Below are 17130 nucleotides of genomic sequence, written 5' to 3'. Positions count from 1 at the left end.
AAGTACCTAACCACTTGACATTACCATTCTCTAGAACTCACCATCAACATTCATTGACAAGAAACTAAACTGGGCCAATGATATAAAGGTTGGCTAATTTTGCATGTCAACTAACTGCAAATAATTTGCTCATTTCTAAATCTCATCAGCACAGTGGTTAGCACTGCTGCCTCATAGCACCTTGGGTAACTCTCCGAGTGGAGTTTGCACATTCTACCTGTGTCTTCCGGGTGCACCGGTTTCCTCCCACAGTCCAAAGATGTGCAGGTTAAGTGAATTGGCTGCTAAATTGCCCCTAGGTGGGGCTACGGGGATAGGCTGGGGTTAAGGTAGGGATTGGGCCTGGGTGGGGAGCTTTTTCAGAGGGTCGGTGCAGACTCAATAGGCCGAATGACCTGCACTGTAGGGATTCTATGAAATTCCCAATCGTGCCTTATTGCTGTTCTGAATTGCTGTATTGTCTTCTGCATAAGAACACAGCATTGGCAAATCTGTGCCTACACTACTGAGTTGAATAAATGTGGACTTCAACACCTCCCCCACATACTGCCACCTATAAAATATTTTCTTCCAAACACCAAAGCGGCTTTACTAGATATCGAATTAGCCATGAATGTTTATAGGTGTTATTAATTTGGGTCCATTGTGTAGGTGGACTCTGTAATATTCAGATGCAACTTTCTTGGCCTCCCTGTCTTGAGGGACAATGGCTGTACACCAATGGGTCACTGTTTCACTTGCCAGTGCCTGGCTCTCATGTCTTGTCTTTCCAGCTGCAGTGTCTCTTCTCTTTGACTCTTTTCACTCCCTCCTTCCCTGCTGTCCATCAGCTTTGGAGATTGCTGGCAACTTGCTTCCAACACTTGTGTCCATGTCACAGGACTTCATGTCTGATGTCTTTGAAGTGAAGGGATGGGGCGGCAAGTGCGTCTGGTGCCAGTGGCAAGCTGCTTGTTGTACAATATTTCCTTGGGGATCCTGCTATTCTCCATGTGGTTCACATCTGAAGCGCTTCTGCCTCAGTATGGATAGCAACACAGTATTGATGAACCTTTTGCCGACAGAGTACTGAGTTAACTAGATGCGGACTTCGCCACCACCTCCACATCGTGCCACCAAACACCAGAAAACAAGTGGCTTTACGAGCCCTTGAAGTAGCCATGAATGTTTCTGGATGTTATTGATTTAGCTTGTGTAGGTAGACTTTAATATTCAGATGCACATGGTTTAGAGTTGAAGTACAGATGATCAAATTAATACTAAAGCATGTGCTAATTCTCCTTTTCGAAGGACTTAGTTCAATAACTTAACCTAAAGTTCCGAAAATTTGTCAGAATGAGAGTTATTGTACTGTGCTAAAATATGAATTTAGTTAATTGCTTTAAGCAAAATGTTAGCACTTGCAGTAGCCAATGTAGAACAGGAATCCTTCGGGTTTTTTTTCTGCTATCTTAAATAATTATGCAGCCAATGACTGTTGGAGCCTCCGCACCCTAGGCCTATGATCTTTATTAGTATCACAAGTAGGCTTACATTAACATTGCAATGAAGGGACTGTTAAAATCCCTTAGTCGCCACACTCCGTTGCCTGTTCGGATACACTGAGGGAGAATTCAGAATGTCCAATTCACCTAACAACACGTCTTTCGGGACTTGTGGGAGGAAACAGGAGCACCTGGAAGAAACCCACGCAGACACGGGGAGAACATGCAGGTTCCGTACAGACAGTGACCCAAGCCACGAATCGAACCCAGGTCCCTGGCGCTGTGGAGCAACAGAGCTAACCACTGCTACCGTGATCATTAGCTGATAATCAGTTTCTATTTTGCTTTCCTGAGATTGCCATTGCCCTTCCCCATTCCATTTTCATGTCTGCCTAGCCCCTGCATGCCTAATACAGGATTTTCTTGGACCCTTTTTTTTCTCTGCAGCAAATCTCTTCTCATCAACTAAACAAACTTAATGAGTTGTGGATGAAGATTATTAATACATAGGATTTCTGACATCACCACATGTGAGGGGTGTTTGAAGTTATAGTATTTTTTTGATTTTAACTTTTTTAAATTCATTCATGTAATTTTGCTTGAAAGGCCACCAATTATTACCCACTCCTATACAACTGAATGGCTTGCATAGTCACATCAGAGAATAGTTGAGGGTCAACCACAATGTCGTCGTCTAGCGTCACATATAGGCTAGATTGAGTATATTTGGCAGAATTTTATTCCCTAAAAGGCATTATTATTGAACCAGATGAGTTTTTAAAAAAATAATTCAGTAGTTTGTATGGCTACCATTGCTCCTACATGGCAACTTTTATTCCAGATTGTTTGTTTGATGACATTTAAATGCCTACTGCCATGGTGGGATTTTTGAGCTCTGATGTCTACCTCATTCGTCCAAGGGTCTCGATCAGTGATGGGCAGCCTAGGCTAGTGAGTGGGCTGCATTAGTGGCACTTCATCATGTCCGAGTGAAATTGGGCATTTGTATTAACTGTGAATAAGATTAGATGCATTTAAAACACACCAAATAACCAGTTACAGAATATACTTAAATAAACGTTCATGTATCAATAGAACTGTCATCACCTACAAATGGCAAACCCAAATGTAATGTTTACACTTGCATTATTGATGTGACTTCTGGTTGGATTTTCCTCCACAGATTTTGTTTGATTAGGTTTTGGTGATGTGCAGACTCTCTTCACTATTCAGAACTGAGGTTTCCAAACGTTAGTTTGTTGCACTTCCTGCATTTGATGTTTCCCATGCTGAAAAAGTCTGCTTGCATGTCTGTGTGGATGCTAATATTGAGATCAACTGGGGGTTCCGGTTGCGGCAATGACCAGCTAAGCCGCACGTTTCGGCGGCTCCAGCTCGAACGGACCTTCGGGCTCTTTTAAGAGCCCCAACGGGGAATTTCTTCGGGACGAAACCCGGTGTGGGGTGAGACAACAGGGAGTCGTCGTCGTCGTCCCCCCCCCCCCCCCCCCCCCCCCCCCAGCGAAAAAGATAAATATCGGCGGCGGCGGCCAGATCGCGAAGAATCCTCGAGGACAGGGCAGAAGGAAAAAAGGAGCAAGATGGCGGCGGAGAGGGAGCCTTGGCGACATGGGGGCCGGACCAAGATGAATTTTTAAGACTGTGTGTGGAGCTGCTTAAAAAGGAGGTGCTGGCCCCGATGCTACAAGCAATTGAGGGGCTTTAGGAGACACAAAAGACCCAGGAGATGGAGCTCCGTGTGGTGGAGCAGAAGGTGACGGACAACGAGGACGAGATCCTGGGCCTGGCGGTCAAAATGCAGACGCACGAGGCGCTCCACAAAATGTGCATTGAAAGGATTGAAGTCCTAGAAAACAGATCACGGAGAAAGAACCTCCGGATCCTGGGTCTCCCCGAGGGAGTGGAAGGAGCGGACGGCGGGGCTTACGTGAGCACGATGCTACGCTCGCTAATGGGAGCTGAGGCCCCCTCGGGCCCCTTGGAAGTGGAAAGGGCCCATCGGGTCCCTGCGAGGAGACCAAAGGCGGGAGAACCACCTAGGGCGATGATCATGCGATTTCACCGCTTCAATGACAGAGAGGTGGTTCTGAGATGGGCCAAAAAGGTACAAAGTAGTAGATGGGAGAATGCGGTGGTACGAGTGTACCAGGATTGGAGTGCGGAGGTGGCGAGAAGGAGGGTGCGTTTTAATCGTGCCAAGGAGGTGCTACACAAGAACAAGGTGAAGTTCGGGATATTGCAGCCGGCACGACTGTCGGTCACGCACCAGGAGAGGCATCACTACTTCGAAACGGCGGAAGAAGCATGGACCTTCATTAAAAACGAGAAACTGGATCAGAACTGAGGGACTGATGTTGGAGGGGAAACGACAATGCTGATGTATATAGAGATGTAAATTGGGGAGGGACACACACTGAGAAATGTGGGCGCCGGTGGGGGGGAAGAAGAGACTTGGCGGGGGATGGGGAATGGGAGTGGGGCGGCAGAGGGAGCTGCGCCACGAGGGGCGAGACGGCACTGGAGAATATGGGGCTTATTTTTCTTGTTCCCGTGCCAGAAAGATGATGGCGGGAAGATAGGCGCAAGGTGGATGGGAGTTCCCCACACGGGGGGGGAGTCAAGGAAAGAGCGGGAGATGCCTGGGTCAGTTGAAGTCAGATGAGGAGAAATTTCTTCAGCCAGAGAGTGGTGGGTCTGTGGAATTCATTGCCACAGAGGGCGGTGGAGGCCGGGACGTTGAGTGTCTTTAAGACAGAAGTTGATAAATTCTTGATTTCTCGAGGAATTAAGGGCTATGGAGAGAGAGCGGGTAAATGGAGTTGAAATCAGCCATGATTGAATGGTGGAGTGGACTCGATGGGCCGAATGGCCTTACTTCCGCTCCTATGTCTTCTGGAAGTCAGCTGACTTTCGGAAGCAATATGGGGGGAGTAACCATGCTAGATGGGAACCAACCGGGGGGGGGGGGGGGGGGGGGGGGGGGGTCACTGGGTTGCTGCTGCAGAGATCGAAAAGGAACTGGTAAAAGAAAAGGTGGGTGGGACGGGAATGCGCCGCCTGGGGAACGGGTGGGTGCGTGGAACCGGGACGTGGGACTGGCCCAGAGAGGGTGATGGCTAGTCGACAGGGGAGGGGGGCAGGCAGCCCACCAGTTCGGCTGATCACGTGGAACGTGAGAGGCCTAAATGGGCCGATTAAGAGGGCCCGAGTGTTCGCGCACTTGAAAGGACTGAGGGCAGACGTGGCCATGCTTCAGGAGACGCACCTGAAGGTGGCGGACCAAGTTAGGTTAAGGAAAGGATGGGTGGGACAGGTGTTCCACTCAGGGCTGGATGCAAAGAACAGAGGGGTGGCCATACTGGTGGGGAAACGGGTGTCATTCGAGGCTAGGAACATTGTAGCAGACAGCGGTGGCAGATATGTGATGGTGAGTGGCAGACTGCAGGGAATGGAGGTCGTGTTGGTTAATGTATATGCACCGAATTGGGATGATGCAGGATTTATGAAGCGGATGCTGGGACGTATCCCGGACCTGGAGGTAGGAAACCAGATAATGGGGGGGGGACTTCAACACCGTGCTGGACCCAGGGTTAGATAGATCTAGATCTAGGACCGGAAGAAGGCCGGCAGCGGCCAAGGTGCTTAGGGGGTTTATGGACCAAATGGGGGGAGTGGATCCGTGGCGATTTGTTAGGCCAATGGCCAACGAGTTCTCCTTCTTCTCACATGTCCACAAAGTGTACTCTCGGATCGATTTCTTTGTTTTGGGAAGGTCACTGATTTCGAGGGTGGAAGGATTTGAGTACTCAGCTATAGCTGTTTCAGATCATGCCCCACACTGGGTGGACCTGGAATTAGGAGAGGAGAGGGAGCAGCGTCCACTCTGGCGACTGGATGTGGGATTATTGGCGGATGAGGGAGTCTGCGGAAGGGTGCGGGGATGTATCGAAAGGTACCTGGAGGCCAATGACGATGGGGAGGTCCGAATGGGAGTAGTATGGGAAGCACTAAAGGCGGTGGTCAGAGGAGAGTTGATCTCCATCAGGGCCCACAAGGGGAAAACAGAGGCCAAGGAAAGGGAAAGACTACTGGAGGAGATAAAAAATATGCAGAGGCCCCGAATGAAGGACTATACAGGGAGAGGTGATGAATCCAGACGGAGTTCGACCTGTTGACTACAGGGAAGGCAGAGGCACAGTGGAGGAAGGCACAGGGGATGAGATATGAATATGGGGAAAAGGCGAGTCGCCTGTTGGCCCACCAGCTGCGAAAGAGGACAGCGGCGAGGGAGATAGGGGGAATTAGGGATGAAATGGGAACCACGGTGCGGAGAGCAGGGAAGATAAACGAGGTGTTTAAGACCTTTTACGAGAGACTACATAGGTCCCAACCCCCGGAGGGAAAAGAGGGGATGCAGCAGTTTTTGGACCAATTAAGGTTCCCGAGGGTGGAGGAGCAGGAGGTGGAAGGCCTGGGTGTGCCGATTGGGGTGGACGAGGTTACCAAGGGGCTGGGGAACATGCAGGCAGGGAAGGCCCCGGGACCAGATGGGTTCCTGGTGGAATTCTATAGAAAATATGTGGACTTGTTGGCCCCGCTGCTGGTAAGGACCTTTAACGAGGACAGAGAAGGGGGGACCCTACCCCCGACAATGTCGGAGGCGACGATATCGCTAATCTTGAAGCGAGATAAAGATCCACTGCAGTGCGGGTCCTATATCCCTATATATCACTGCTAAATGTGGACGCCAAGTTGCTGGCAAAGGTGCTGGCAACGAGGATTGTGTCCCTGGGGTGGTGCACGAAGACCAGACAGGGTTCGTAAAGGGGAGACAATTGAATGTCAACGTGCGACGGCTATTAGGGGTGATAATGATGCCCCCAGCAGAGGGGGAGGCAGAGATAGTGGCGGCAATGGATGCAGAGAAGGCATTTGATAGGGTGGAGTGGGAGTATCTATGGGAGGTGCTGAGGAGGTTCGGGGAGGGGTTTGTCAGTTGGGTTAAACTCCTATATGGGGCCCCAAAGGCAAGTGTGGTCACAAATCGGCAAAGGTCGGAGTATTTTCGACTACACAGGGGAACAAGACAGGGATGCCCGTTGTCCCCATTACTGTTCGCGCTGGCAATTGAACCACTGGCCATAGCGCTGAGAGACTCCAGGAAATGGAGAGGGGTGATTAGAGGGGGAGAGGAACACCGAGTGTCACTCTACGCGGATAACCTACTGCTGTATGTGACGGACCCAGTGGGGGGGATGACAGAGGTCATGCAGATATTGAGGGAGTTTGGAGATTTCTCGGGATATAGGCTTAACATGGGAAAGAGTGAGCTTTTTGTGATACACCCTGGGGACCAGAGTAGAGGGATAGATGACCTACCGCTAAGGAGAGTGGAAAGAAACTTCCGATACCTGGGGATTCAGATAGCCAGGAGTTGGGGAACCTTACACAGACTCAATCTGACTCGACTGGTGGAACAAATGGAAGAGGATTTCAAAAGGTGGGACATGCCGCCGCTGTCGCTGGCGGGCAGAGTGCAGGCGATTAAGATGATGGTCCTCCCGAGGTTCCTATTCGTGTTCCAATGTCTCCTTATACTGATCACTAAGGCCTTTTTCAAAAAAATAGATAGAAACATCACGAGCTTCGTGTGAGCAGGGAAGGCCCCGAGGGTAAGGAGGGGGTTCCTACAACGTAGCAGAGTCAGAGGGGGACTGGCGTTGCCGAATTTGGGCGATTACTATTGGGCCGCCAACATGGCGATGATTCGTAAATGGATGCTAGAGGGAGAGGGAGCGGCGTGGAAAAGGTTGGAGATGATGTCCTGCAAAGGGACGAGCTTGCAGGCACTGGTGACGGTGCCATTACCGCTCTCCCCGAAAAAAGGTTTACCACGAACCCAGTGGTGGCGGCAACATTAAGTATCTGGGGGCAATGGAGGCGACAGAGGGGTGTGCTGGGAGCCTCGGTGTGGTCCCCGATCAGGAACAACCATAGGTTTGCCCCAGGGAGGCTGGACGGAGGATTCCAGAGCTGGCACCGGGCAGGAATCAGGAGAGTGGGAGATTTATTTATAGGTGGGACGTTTGTGAGCTTGGGAGCGCTTGAGGAAAAATATGAGCTGCCCCGGGGAAATTTCTTTAGATATATGCAGGTGAGAGCGTTCACGAGACAACTGGTGAGGGAATTTCCGCTGCTCCCGACACAAGGGATCCAGGACAGGGTGCTTTCGGGGGTGTGGGTCGGGGAGGCCGAAGTGTCAGAGATATACCGGGAGATGAGAGAAGAGGGGGAGGAGCTGGTGGGCGAACTGAAGGGAAAATGGGAAGAAGAGCTCGGGGAGGAGATTGAGGAGGGTTTGTGGGCTGATGCCCTAAGCTGGGTAAATTCCCCTTCCTCGTGTGCCAGGCTTAGCCTGATCCAATTTAAGGTGCTGCATAGAGCACACAGAACGGGAGCAAGGTTGAGCAGGTTCTTCGGAGTGGAGGACAAGTGTGGGAGGTGCGGGGGAAGCCCAGCGAACCACACACATGTTTTGGTTGTGTCCGGCACTGTAGGGGTATTGGAGGGGAGTGACGGGAGTGATCTCGAAGGTGGTGAAGGTCCGGGTCAAGCCAGGCTGGGGGTTAGCTATATTTGGAGTAGCGGAAGAGCCGGGAGTGCAGGAGGCGAAAGAGGCCGATGTTGTGGCCTTTGCGTCCCTAGTAGGATTTTACTCATGTGGAAGGAAGCGAAACCCCCCGGACTGGAGGCCTGGATAAACGATATGGCGGGGTTCATAAAACTAGAGCGGATGAAGTTTGCGCTGAGAGGATCGGCTCAAGGGTTCACTAGACGGTGGCAACCGTTCCTCGACTACCTAGCGGAACGTTAGGGGGAAGATAGATGGCCAGCAGCAGCAACCCGGGGGGGGGGTAAATTGTTTGTGTTTTTGGAGGGGGAGAGGGGGTGGGGGGAGCATTACTTCGTGTTATTTGGTTAGTTTACTGTGTTAGTTAAACAATGTTATATAGCAGTTATCATGTTCCCATTTTTTGTTGATTTGTAAGGGAAAAAATTGTGTTTGAAAACTTTAATAAAATATATTTTAAAAAAATATTGAGATCAACTTTGCAATGCAAGAGAACTGGGCCAGACCTTTTCAACATATTCTGCATATGGATTTGCTGTGTTGACAATGATCTGAACGTGAAAGAAGTTTTTCTTAGATCCGTTGGGAACACATGGGCAAGCAGAGGGCTCAGTAATTTTCAAGGTATTTACTGATTATTTTAAAGAGCACGTGTTACCTTTGGAAATTCCTGCATATCTTTTCTCTATCTGGTTAATTTCATCTGCTTCCAGTGCACAAATATGAAGTAATTCCTCTTCAAACCTCCTTTTATCAACCCCAAGTCTTTGACATACTGTGCCACATTTGCTCAGAACACATTCATTGAGAGCAATGAGAGGTAGTGATTCAGATCACTCTGGAAGAAAAGTGGTTCTCAAATCATGCTGCCAGTTTAGACAGCGCTTGTATGTGTACTGATGGATCATATTTTCTTGCCAGCATTTTCTTCAAGTTTGGGAAGTGAGTGTAGTCACAGGAAGGTAACTGAGTGGGCGTTAACTGCAGGGGCAGCATGAACATTGTTGCACTAGCAACTAGTGTGGGAGAAAGGTGATTTCTCCCTGCAATAACTTCAAGTTCAGGTGACCATTGACTTTTTAAAACCCCATATTATTCCTGAAGTATAGCCCCCCCACCCCAAAGAAAACAAAAGGATGGGCAGCACGGTGGCGCAGTGGTTAGCACTGCTGTCTCATGGCGCCGAGGACCTGGGTTCGATCCCGGCCCGGGCCACTGTCCATGTGGAGTTTGCACACTCTCCCAGTGTCTGTGTAGGTTTCACCCCACAACCCAAAGATGTGCAGGGTAGTGGATTGGCCATGCAAAATTGCCCCTTAATTGGAGAGAAAAAAAATAAAAGCTTGATCAGACGAAAAGACAATCTCTTTCTCTCCCCCCCCCCCCACACACAGCTGACAGTGATCAGTTCCCTCAAAAAGGAAATGAAAGTTTGCCACCTCGAGTAGAACCCTCCGCCGGCCCCTTCATGGTATACAAAAGTTTCCTCGGGTCCCCCGACTAAGCCGAAATTCTAGGCGGTACTGGGGACTTCCACCTACCGAACTCCTCCGGGCTATTAGCGAGGCAAAGACTAGGACATCTGCCCCCATCCCCGTCTGCAGCACCGTTGAGTCCGATACGCCAAAAATGGCCACCAATGGGCACGGCTCCTTCCAGCTGAATGCCCAAAATCCATGAAATTGTATCAAAGAAGGAGACCCAGAAACTAACCAGCTCGGGGCAAGCCCAAAACATATGCGTGTGATTCGCCGGCCCTGAGAGCACTGTTCACGCCTATCATCCATCCGTGAGAAGAACCCACTCATACGCATCTTAGTCAGATACACCCTGTGCACCACCTTGAACTGGATCAGTACAGGTCTTAACCAGCGCACATCAATGTGCATGACAAGGTCTCCATATTCTGTTTCAGTTTGGTCAATAAATTGCATGAACTGATGGTGATGCAGGGGGCAAGTACATATGAAGCTAACAATCTGTACCACTTTGTTCATTATTTATAATCTTAATTATCACATGTAGGCATATATTAACACTGCAATGAATTTGCTGTGGGCGGCATTGTAGCACAGTGGTTGGCACTGTTGCTTCACAGCACCAGGGTCCCATGGTTGATTCCCGGCTTGGGTTACCGTCTGTGCACGTCTCTCCGTGTCTGCATGCGTTCCCTCCAGGTGCTCCGGTTTCCTCCCATAAGTCCCGAAAGACGTGCTATTAGGTCATTTGGACATTTGAATTTTCCCTCTTGTATACCCGAACAGGTGCCGGAATGTGGCGACTAGGGGCTTTTCACAGTAACTTCATTGCAGTGTTAATGTAAGCCTACTTGTGACAATAAATGGGCTGGTTTAGTTCAGTGGGCTAGACAGCTGGTTTGTAATCCAGAACAAGGCCAGCAGCGCGGGTTCAATTCACGTACCAGCTTACCTGAACAGGTGCCGGAATGTGGCGACTAGGGGCTTTTCACAGTAACGTCATACTTGTGACAATAAAAGATTATTATTAAAAGCCCCTAGTTGCCACAATCCAGCGCCTGTTTGAATACACAGGGAGAATTCAGAATATCCAAATTACCTAACAGCACATCTTTTGGGACTTGTGTGAGGAAACCGGAGCACCCAGAGGAAACCCACGCAGGCATGGGGAGAACGTGCAGACGCCGCACAGACAGTGATCCAACCTGGCATCCTGGCGCTGTGAAGCAACAGTGCTACCATGCCGCCCAGGTACAGCTTTCAGTCTGCCTCCCTTGTCAAGTTCAGCGCAGAGCATTTTTTGGTGTATAATGCAATGCTCACCAAATATGTGAGATACGCAAATGTTCAAAAAAGCTCCAAATCCAGTGTATTTTCCTGTTGTGAAGGGGCACCCATCTGTTGTAAATAATAGATTTTTTTTATCCAAACTCGTGCACTTTAAATTAATCAGTAAATGCCATGAAACAGTCTAATGTATTCCCAAGAGATCTAAATATTCTTCTTATGTTCAGATCATTGACAACACAGCAAAACCATATGCAGAGCTGAGCAATGTCGTTAGTATCTTTACATTCATCCAGTGCTACAGTGACAGCCTCACTTGAATATCCAGATCTGAAAAGCTGCTCTGCCAGATCGGTAGCAATTTCTTGCACTCTGTGACTCAAAGTACACCTGCTGAGTTGCAGGCATTTAACAAGTTTGATCATTTCCTCTTGGTTTTAAACTCAGCAAATAAAAAGTATGCAGATTTGATGATACATTCTTTCACAAATTCATTATCTGAGAATGACTTTCCATTTTTTTTTGTAAGTAACCAAACATTACAAAAGCTGGCCAAAGTCACGGCATCATTTTCATTTAATGCTTATCTAAGTACATGCCGCTTGTGTTTTCATGGCTTCCTTCAGATTTTAAAGCTATTGAGCACGTTGGACAGAAGCTACTGGAAAATTTGCATTGTGAGAGGAATGGTATATTTCATAATACCTGTTAACATTGTACTTTTTAAGGACTGCTATCACCTCATTGCAAATTAAGCACAATGGTCTCCCTTTCTGTTGAGTAATAAAATAATCCAGCTCTCAACTCTCTTTTACCATTCTGCCCTCATCACCAATTTTTTTTCTTTTTTGCTGCTACTTCCTCTGCACTTCTTGATTTTGCATTTGATTTGCTTTCCTCACCATACCACTTCAACAAAAAGCAATCCATTAGGCAGGAGCAAAGCAGATAATAGCCAGCAAATCAATAAAGAAACGTGCTCTTGGAATTGAACGCAGTGGTCTCCCTGCATACACAGAATGCATTGGAGGTGCTGCTTGAAGGGTGGGAACTGCAGCATTGCCATCAGCTGTAAGAAGGCGATCCTAGGACAACACAGTAACAGAGTGGTTAGCACTGTTGCTTCACAGCGCCAGTGTCACAGGTTTGATTCCCGACTTGGATCACTGACCGGGATGAGTCTGCACGTTCTTTCCGTATCGGCATGGGTTTCCTCTGGGTGCTGTTAGGTAATTTGGACATTCTGAATTCTCCCTCGGCGTACCCGAACAGGCGCCAGTAACTTCATTGCAGTGTCAATGTAAGCCTACTTGTGACAATAATAAAAATTATTATTATACAGTTGGAACCTCGCCCACATTGCAGCGCCAGCTGCCTTCAATCGCAAAGCGCGATCCCAGAATGAGCTCTCGATTATTTTGCCCGTCTGCTGCATTGTTGACGAGACTCAAAGGGCCGCACTTGGAGCCCTGACCAGCCGTATATGGACCACAAATTGCCCACCACTGCTCTGGATTATTATTCTAGTCACATAACCACTCCAGACCCACAGCAATGTGATTGGCTCATAACTGCTCTCCGCCGGAGAAGGACCTAGCAAACCATTCAGTTGTATTGAAGAAGGCAGCGCAGCACCACCTTCCCACAGGCACTTGGAAATGGATAATAAATGTTACTGATGCCCATATCCTGTGAATGTATTAAACAACAATCATAATGAACTGTATTTTATTTGACAATTAAAGAAAAACAACATTGCCACAGACAGGATATGTCTTTTGACATTTGAACATGAAAAACAGTAATACACCGTTAATAGATAATGATTTCCAGCCATGCACAATTTGTGTCTGCAATTGAGGCATTAAAAAAGAACAAGATTAGCCCTCCATCTGTCAAATATCCATTTTACCCAAGTTATTTCAGCTTTAACAATGTGCCCAAGTTCTTCTTTTAATGTTTGGGAGCAGAATATCCTTTGAACAGTTCTTTTTGTTAATACGATAGGATTTTTTAATGAATGCCATTGTTTTTTTTAAGATATCCATTATTACATTGCAACACAGCAGTTATAGAGCATTTAAGCTGTAAACCAAGCTGATGAGATACTTTTATTTCATTTGTAGGTTTACTGGTACCTTTTCTGCCAGACTTTGTTCACATTTGCCTTTTACTCAGACTCTAGAATTCGGCTGCCCAGCTGGCTATGGTGAGTATTTTTTTTATTGGTTTGAGTGAATTAGCAGAAGATTGTGGGCTACGTGTGGGTTGTGCAGTATACTAAGCAAAATATGACTTCCCTGCATTACCCTCAATGTTATAGACTAGTTTTATGAAAGCTACTTTGAGTAAGGAACTCCAAAAATTGTATAATAGTTGTTTGTTGGTGTAGAATACATATTTTTAGATATATCTGTACAAATGAAGTTAACATTTTGTTGTTCTAATCTAGTATAGCACCATCTAGGTGGTATGCTGTCTGTTGGTCAGTTGGATAACAAGCCATACCCATGGAACCGGACAATGATATTGCACTGGATATTTTGATAACAAATGTAGTCTGTGTCTTTAAAACAAGATGCCATTTAAATCTTCGGAAGATTGCACTGGAAGGAACAAATGTGATCTACAAAAGAGACGTTGGAGTAAGTTCAATTCTTTATGTCATCACTTCTGCATCGTTGTATTACTTGCAATAAACTCTGACCTCTGTGCTGCTGCAGTAAACAATGCTGATTTATTTAATAATCTTTAAATCTTTTCTGTTATATTTAATTGATTTTTATAACATGGAAAGTTCAGTGATTTTCAGATCTCCAGCTTTGGCAAAGATCATATATCTGTTCATGCTTAACTTAATGAACTCTTATGATTTCGATAAATAATCTTGGCATCAATGTTTTGCGCACAAGTCCATATAGACAAAATTGAAGTATATGACAAAGCAGATGGCTACTATAGACTTTGGAGTGCTAACTGACGTTAGATTTCAGACATAACCTTGTGGTGTATTTTCGATTGCTGCCTTTTTATTATTGCAGAATTCAAAGAATGAACAAAATGTCAGCATTAGCATTCTGTATTTTGGTGTTCTGTACTGATTTTGACCTAGTTATCGTCTATATTTAAATCCTCCATTTTGTAAGCTGAATGCCAATTAAACTGTAGCATAGCTTCTGTGTTGATCAAGTTAAATTGTTTTTCTCTTTGCCATTTATTATCTGTCAGCCAACTATAGACAATATTGGCAGCGGGGAGAAATTTTATTAGTTGGATTGGTGTATCTCAGAATTATTTATCTTCCAGGCCCTATGGAAAATAAAGATTCTGTAGTATTAATAACCTAGAACTGTGTATGTAGAATCCAGGTACAATCCTGTGCAGAAGAATGGCATTTGTCCGCCATGCCTGTGAAAGCTCTTTTGTAGATAAATCCATTGTAAACATTTTCGCTTCAAGTAGTTATCCAATTCACTTTGAAAAGGGGGAAGGCTGAAAGCAGAACGGTAGGAAAGGAGGAGGCCGAGAATGGAGCAGTGGAAAAGGGAGAGGGGGAGGCCGAGAGCGGAGCGGTAGGGAAGCCCGTGTGTACTGTATACAAGCTGCATGCAGCTACTCGACCCACACAAGGTTCCTTCAACAACAATCTCCAAACCCACAACCTCTACCACTTAGGACAAGGGCAGCAGACACTTGTAAACATAACCATCTGCAAATTCCCCTCTAAGCCACACGGCATTCAGACTTGACATTGTATCGTTGTTCCTTCGGCGCTGTAAGATCAAAATCCTGAAGTACCTCCTAGCAGCACTCCAGGTGTACTTGCACCATGCTCATATTACCTTCTCAAGAACAGCCACATTCCATGAGAGAATATAAAAAATAAATGAAAAACTGCAAAGTAATGTTGCAGCAGATGGAGGAACAGTATATAGAAATTTTAAGCTAGCTCAAGTAATTAGTTAAAGGAAAATATAAACTAAGTTGATTAAATACATAACTGTTCATTATTGTGGATATTGGAGGATATGTCTGTGGTGATATGCACATGCATATCTGTATATAATTGCACCAATGTATAAAACTGTATATAGCTACCAATGTATATAGCTGATGATCAATACATGTGGTGACAGTTATGACCTCCTGCCAGTAGGTGGAACCAGACACACATGGAGCCAGTCATATATCGCGGATGATTGGGGCACTTGGTAGCAGGACTGACAACAGGACAGTCGCATCTCATCGTAGCTCTACAGTAACTTAGATATAATTGTCTTTATATAGGTTTGTTGGTTACCTCCCCACGTGTTAAGAATAAATACTTTCTATAACCATACACATGTTCCATGCGTGTCTTCATGATCAGGAGAGTCATGGAACACACCATGGTACCAGGAGTGCTGAAGAACTAAAGGTCACTGCAGACGAGACAATCCACGCTGAAGAATAGAAGAACCTGAATGAACAACCTCTCTACCAACCTGGTGAACGAAGGATTTGCAACTCCACGCACAGTGTGAGATGGATGGTTTGAAGGTACCCCGCCAACTTCAAGTCTCGGACAATCTGGACACAAACTGGCGCAATCTTAAACAGCAGTTCGTACTCTTTTGGCCCATGCCTTCCAGGCACTGCCTGATGAAAGGCATGTGGCATATTGCATTGCTGCTAACGAAGCAGGTCTGCAAGCACTTGAACCGTATAACTCATTCAGTTTTGATAACAAAGAACAGAGTTCCGATGAGGTAATTCTTTGATATCCATTGTTCTCCTAAAAAAAAATTTGACTTTTGAACGAAACCTGTTCCATTCCCATGCCAAAAAAGAACCGGAATCGTTCAAGAACTCTGCAACGGATTTAAGAATAAAGCCCCAGTTGTGCAACTTTGGACACTTGCAGTCTTCAGTGATCGTGACCAAATTGTTTATGGGATCTCGGATGGTGCGCTACCAGGACAGATTGTTGAGGGAAGACAACCTCACACTGGACGTTACCGTCAGAATATGCCAGGCAAGTGAGCTATCTGCGCTGCGTATCGGTGCTTTCAGGACAGAAAATGTTGGCGCCAATCTTGGAAGCGATGCTGGCACCATAAATGCTGTGATGTAGTTCAGAAAAAAACGTGGTTCTCCGTCTGGGTGACATTTTGAAGCACCGTTATGCAGCCGCAAATAAAACATGGTCCCGGCACGTTGGACGTTTTGAACGCACCGCTACGCAACATCAAAAGACGCAACATCGTCTCAGTGCCACTTTATCCATCATTTTATGGCAAAAATGTGGCAACAGAAATTTGCTGCGGCGATGCCCGATTTATCAAAAAAAAATTTCAAAAATTGTTACAATTGTGGTACAACGGGTCACTTTGCCCGCTGATGCACACTTGTCCAGACAGAAAAGAAGAGCCTGGACAAGGACAAAGGGGATAACAAGGGGCTGGTGTGAATATGGTTCTGAAGAATGGCGCAAACAGTTTGGCTGGCCGAAACATAGAAGTGGCCCTTTCAGTCTGCAGTCACAGTGAGGACAGATGGACGATTCCAGTAACGCTCAATGGAACGACCATCAAGTGCAAACTCGATAGGAGAGCGAGGGGGAACCTGATCCCGTTCTCGGCGGTGCAGCGGCTAAAGATTGAACCTCACATCACCTCGGCAAGCTTCTGAAAGACTACAATGGTCAACGGATCTCAACTTTGGAAGAATGCGAGCTTGATGTCACTATTAAAGAGGAAACGTACAGAATACTATTATCCATGGTGGAGACGGAGTGCGATTCGCTCATTGGGGTGCAGGTTTGTGAAGAGCTCAGGCTCGTCACGATTGTGCATACCACAGAGTGCATGACACCCCGCCGACATATCAGTGGAGTCGATCTCAAAGACACATCCGGATGTATTTCAAGGGTTTGGCACCCTAGCCTTCACTTACCACATACAACTAAGGATGCCAGAATGGTAGTGCATGCACCCAGATGGGTGCCTGCTCTGCTGAGGGAGAAGCTCAAGGCTGAGCTGCAGCGGATGACAACTCTGGGTGTCATTAGGTCCATAGAAGAGCTCACTGACTGGGTAAACTCGATGGTATTCGTAAAGAAACGGAATGGAGACCTGAGAATTTGCATGGACCCCAAGGATCTTAACATGAACATTAAAGGGGAGCACTACCCTATCCCAAAGGGGGAGGAAATTGCATGCAAAATGGCTGGAGCAACATGCTTCAGCAA

General features: G+C 46.8%; 1 protein-coding gene across 5 annotated transcripts in view; it reads left to right on the top strand.

The window, feature by feature from the left end:
* tbpl1 (TBP-like 1) overlaps positions 1–17130 on the top strand; it is a 100207-nt gene that overhangs the window by 47421 nt on the left and 35656 nt on the right. For 4 of the 5 annotated variants that reach the window (XM_072499730.1, XM_072499727.1, XM_072499729.1 and 1 more), the window contains exons 3-4: positions 13028–13110; positions 13354–13546. In XM_072499730.1, coding sequence (XP_072355831.1) covers positions 13412–13546 — 135 coding nt within the window. In that variant the 5' untranslated portion in view covers positions 13028–13110; positions 13354–13411. The remainder of the gene's footprint in view (positions 1–13027; positions 13111–13353; positions 13547–17130) is intronic. The other variant, XM_072499728.1, reaches the window with a different exon arrangement.

Source organism: Scyliorhinus torazame, chromosome 4 (assembly GCF_047496885.1).
Source record: "Scyliorhinus torazame isolate Kashiwa2021f chromosome 4, sScyTor2.1, whole genome shotgun sequence".
In the NCBI taxonomy this organism is placed as follows: Eukaryota; Metazoa; Chordata; class Chondrichthyes; order Carcharhiniformes; family Scyliorhinidae; genus Scyliorhinus; species Scyliorhinus torazame.
This window is presented reverse-complemented; position numbering and strand designations above follow the sequence as displayed.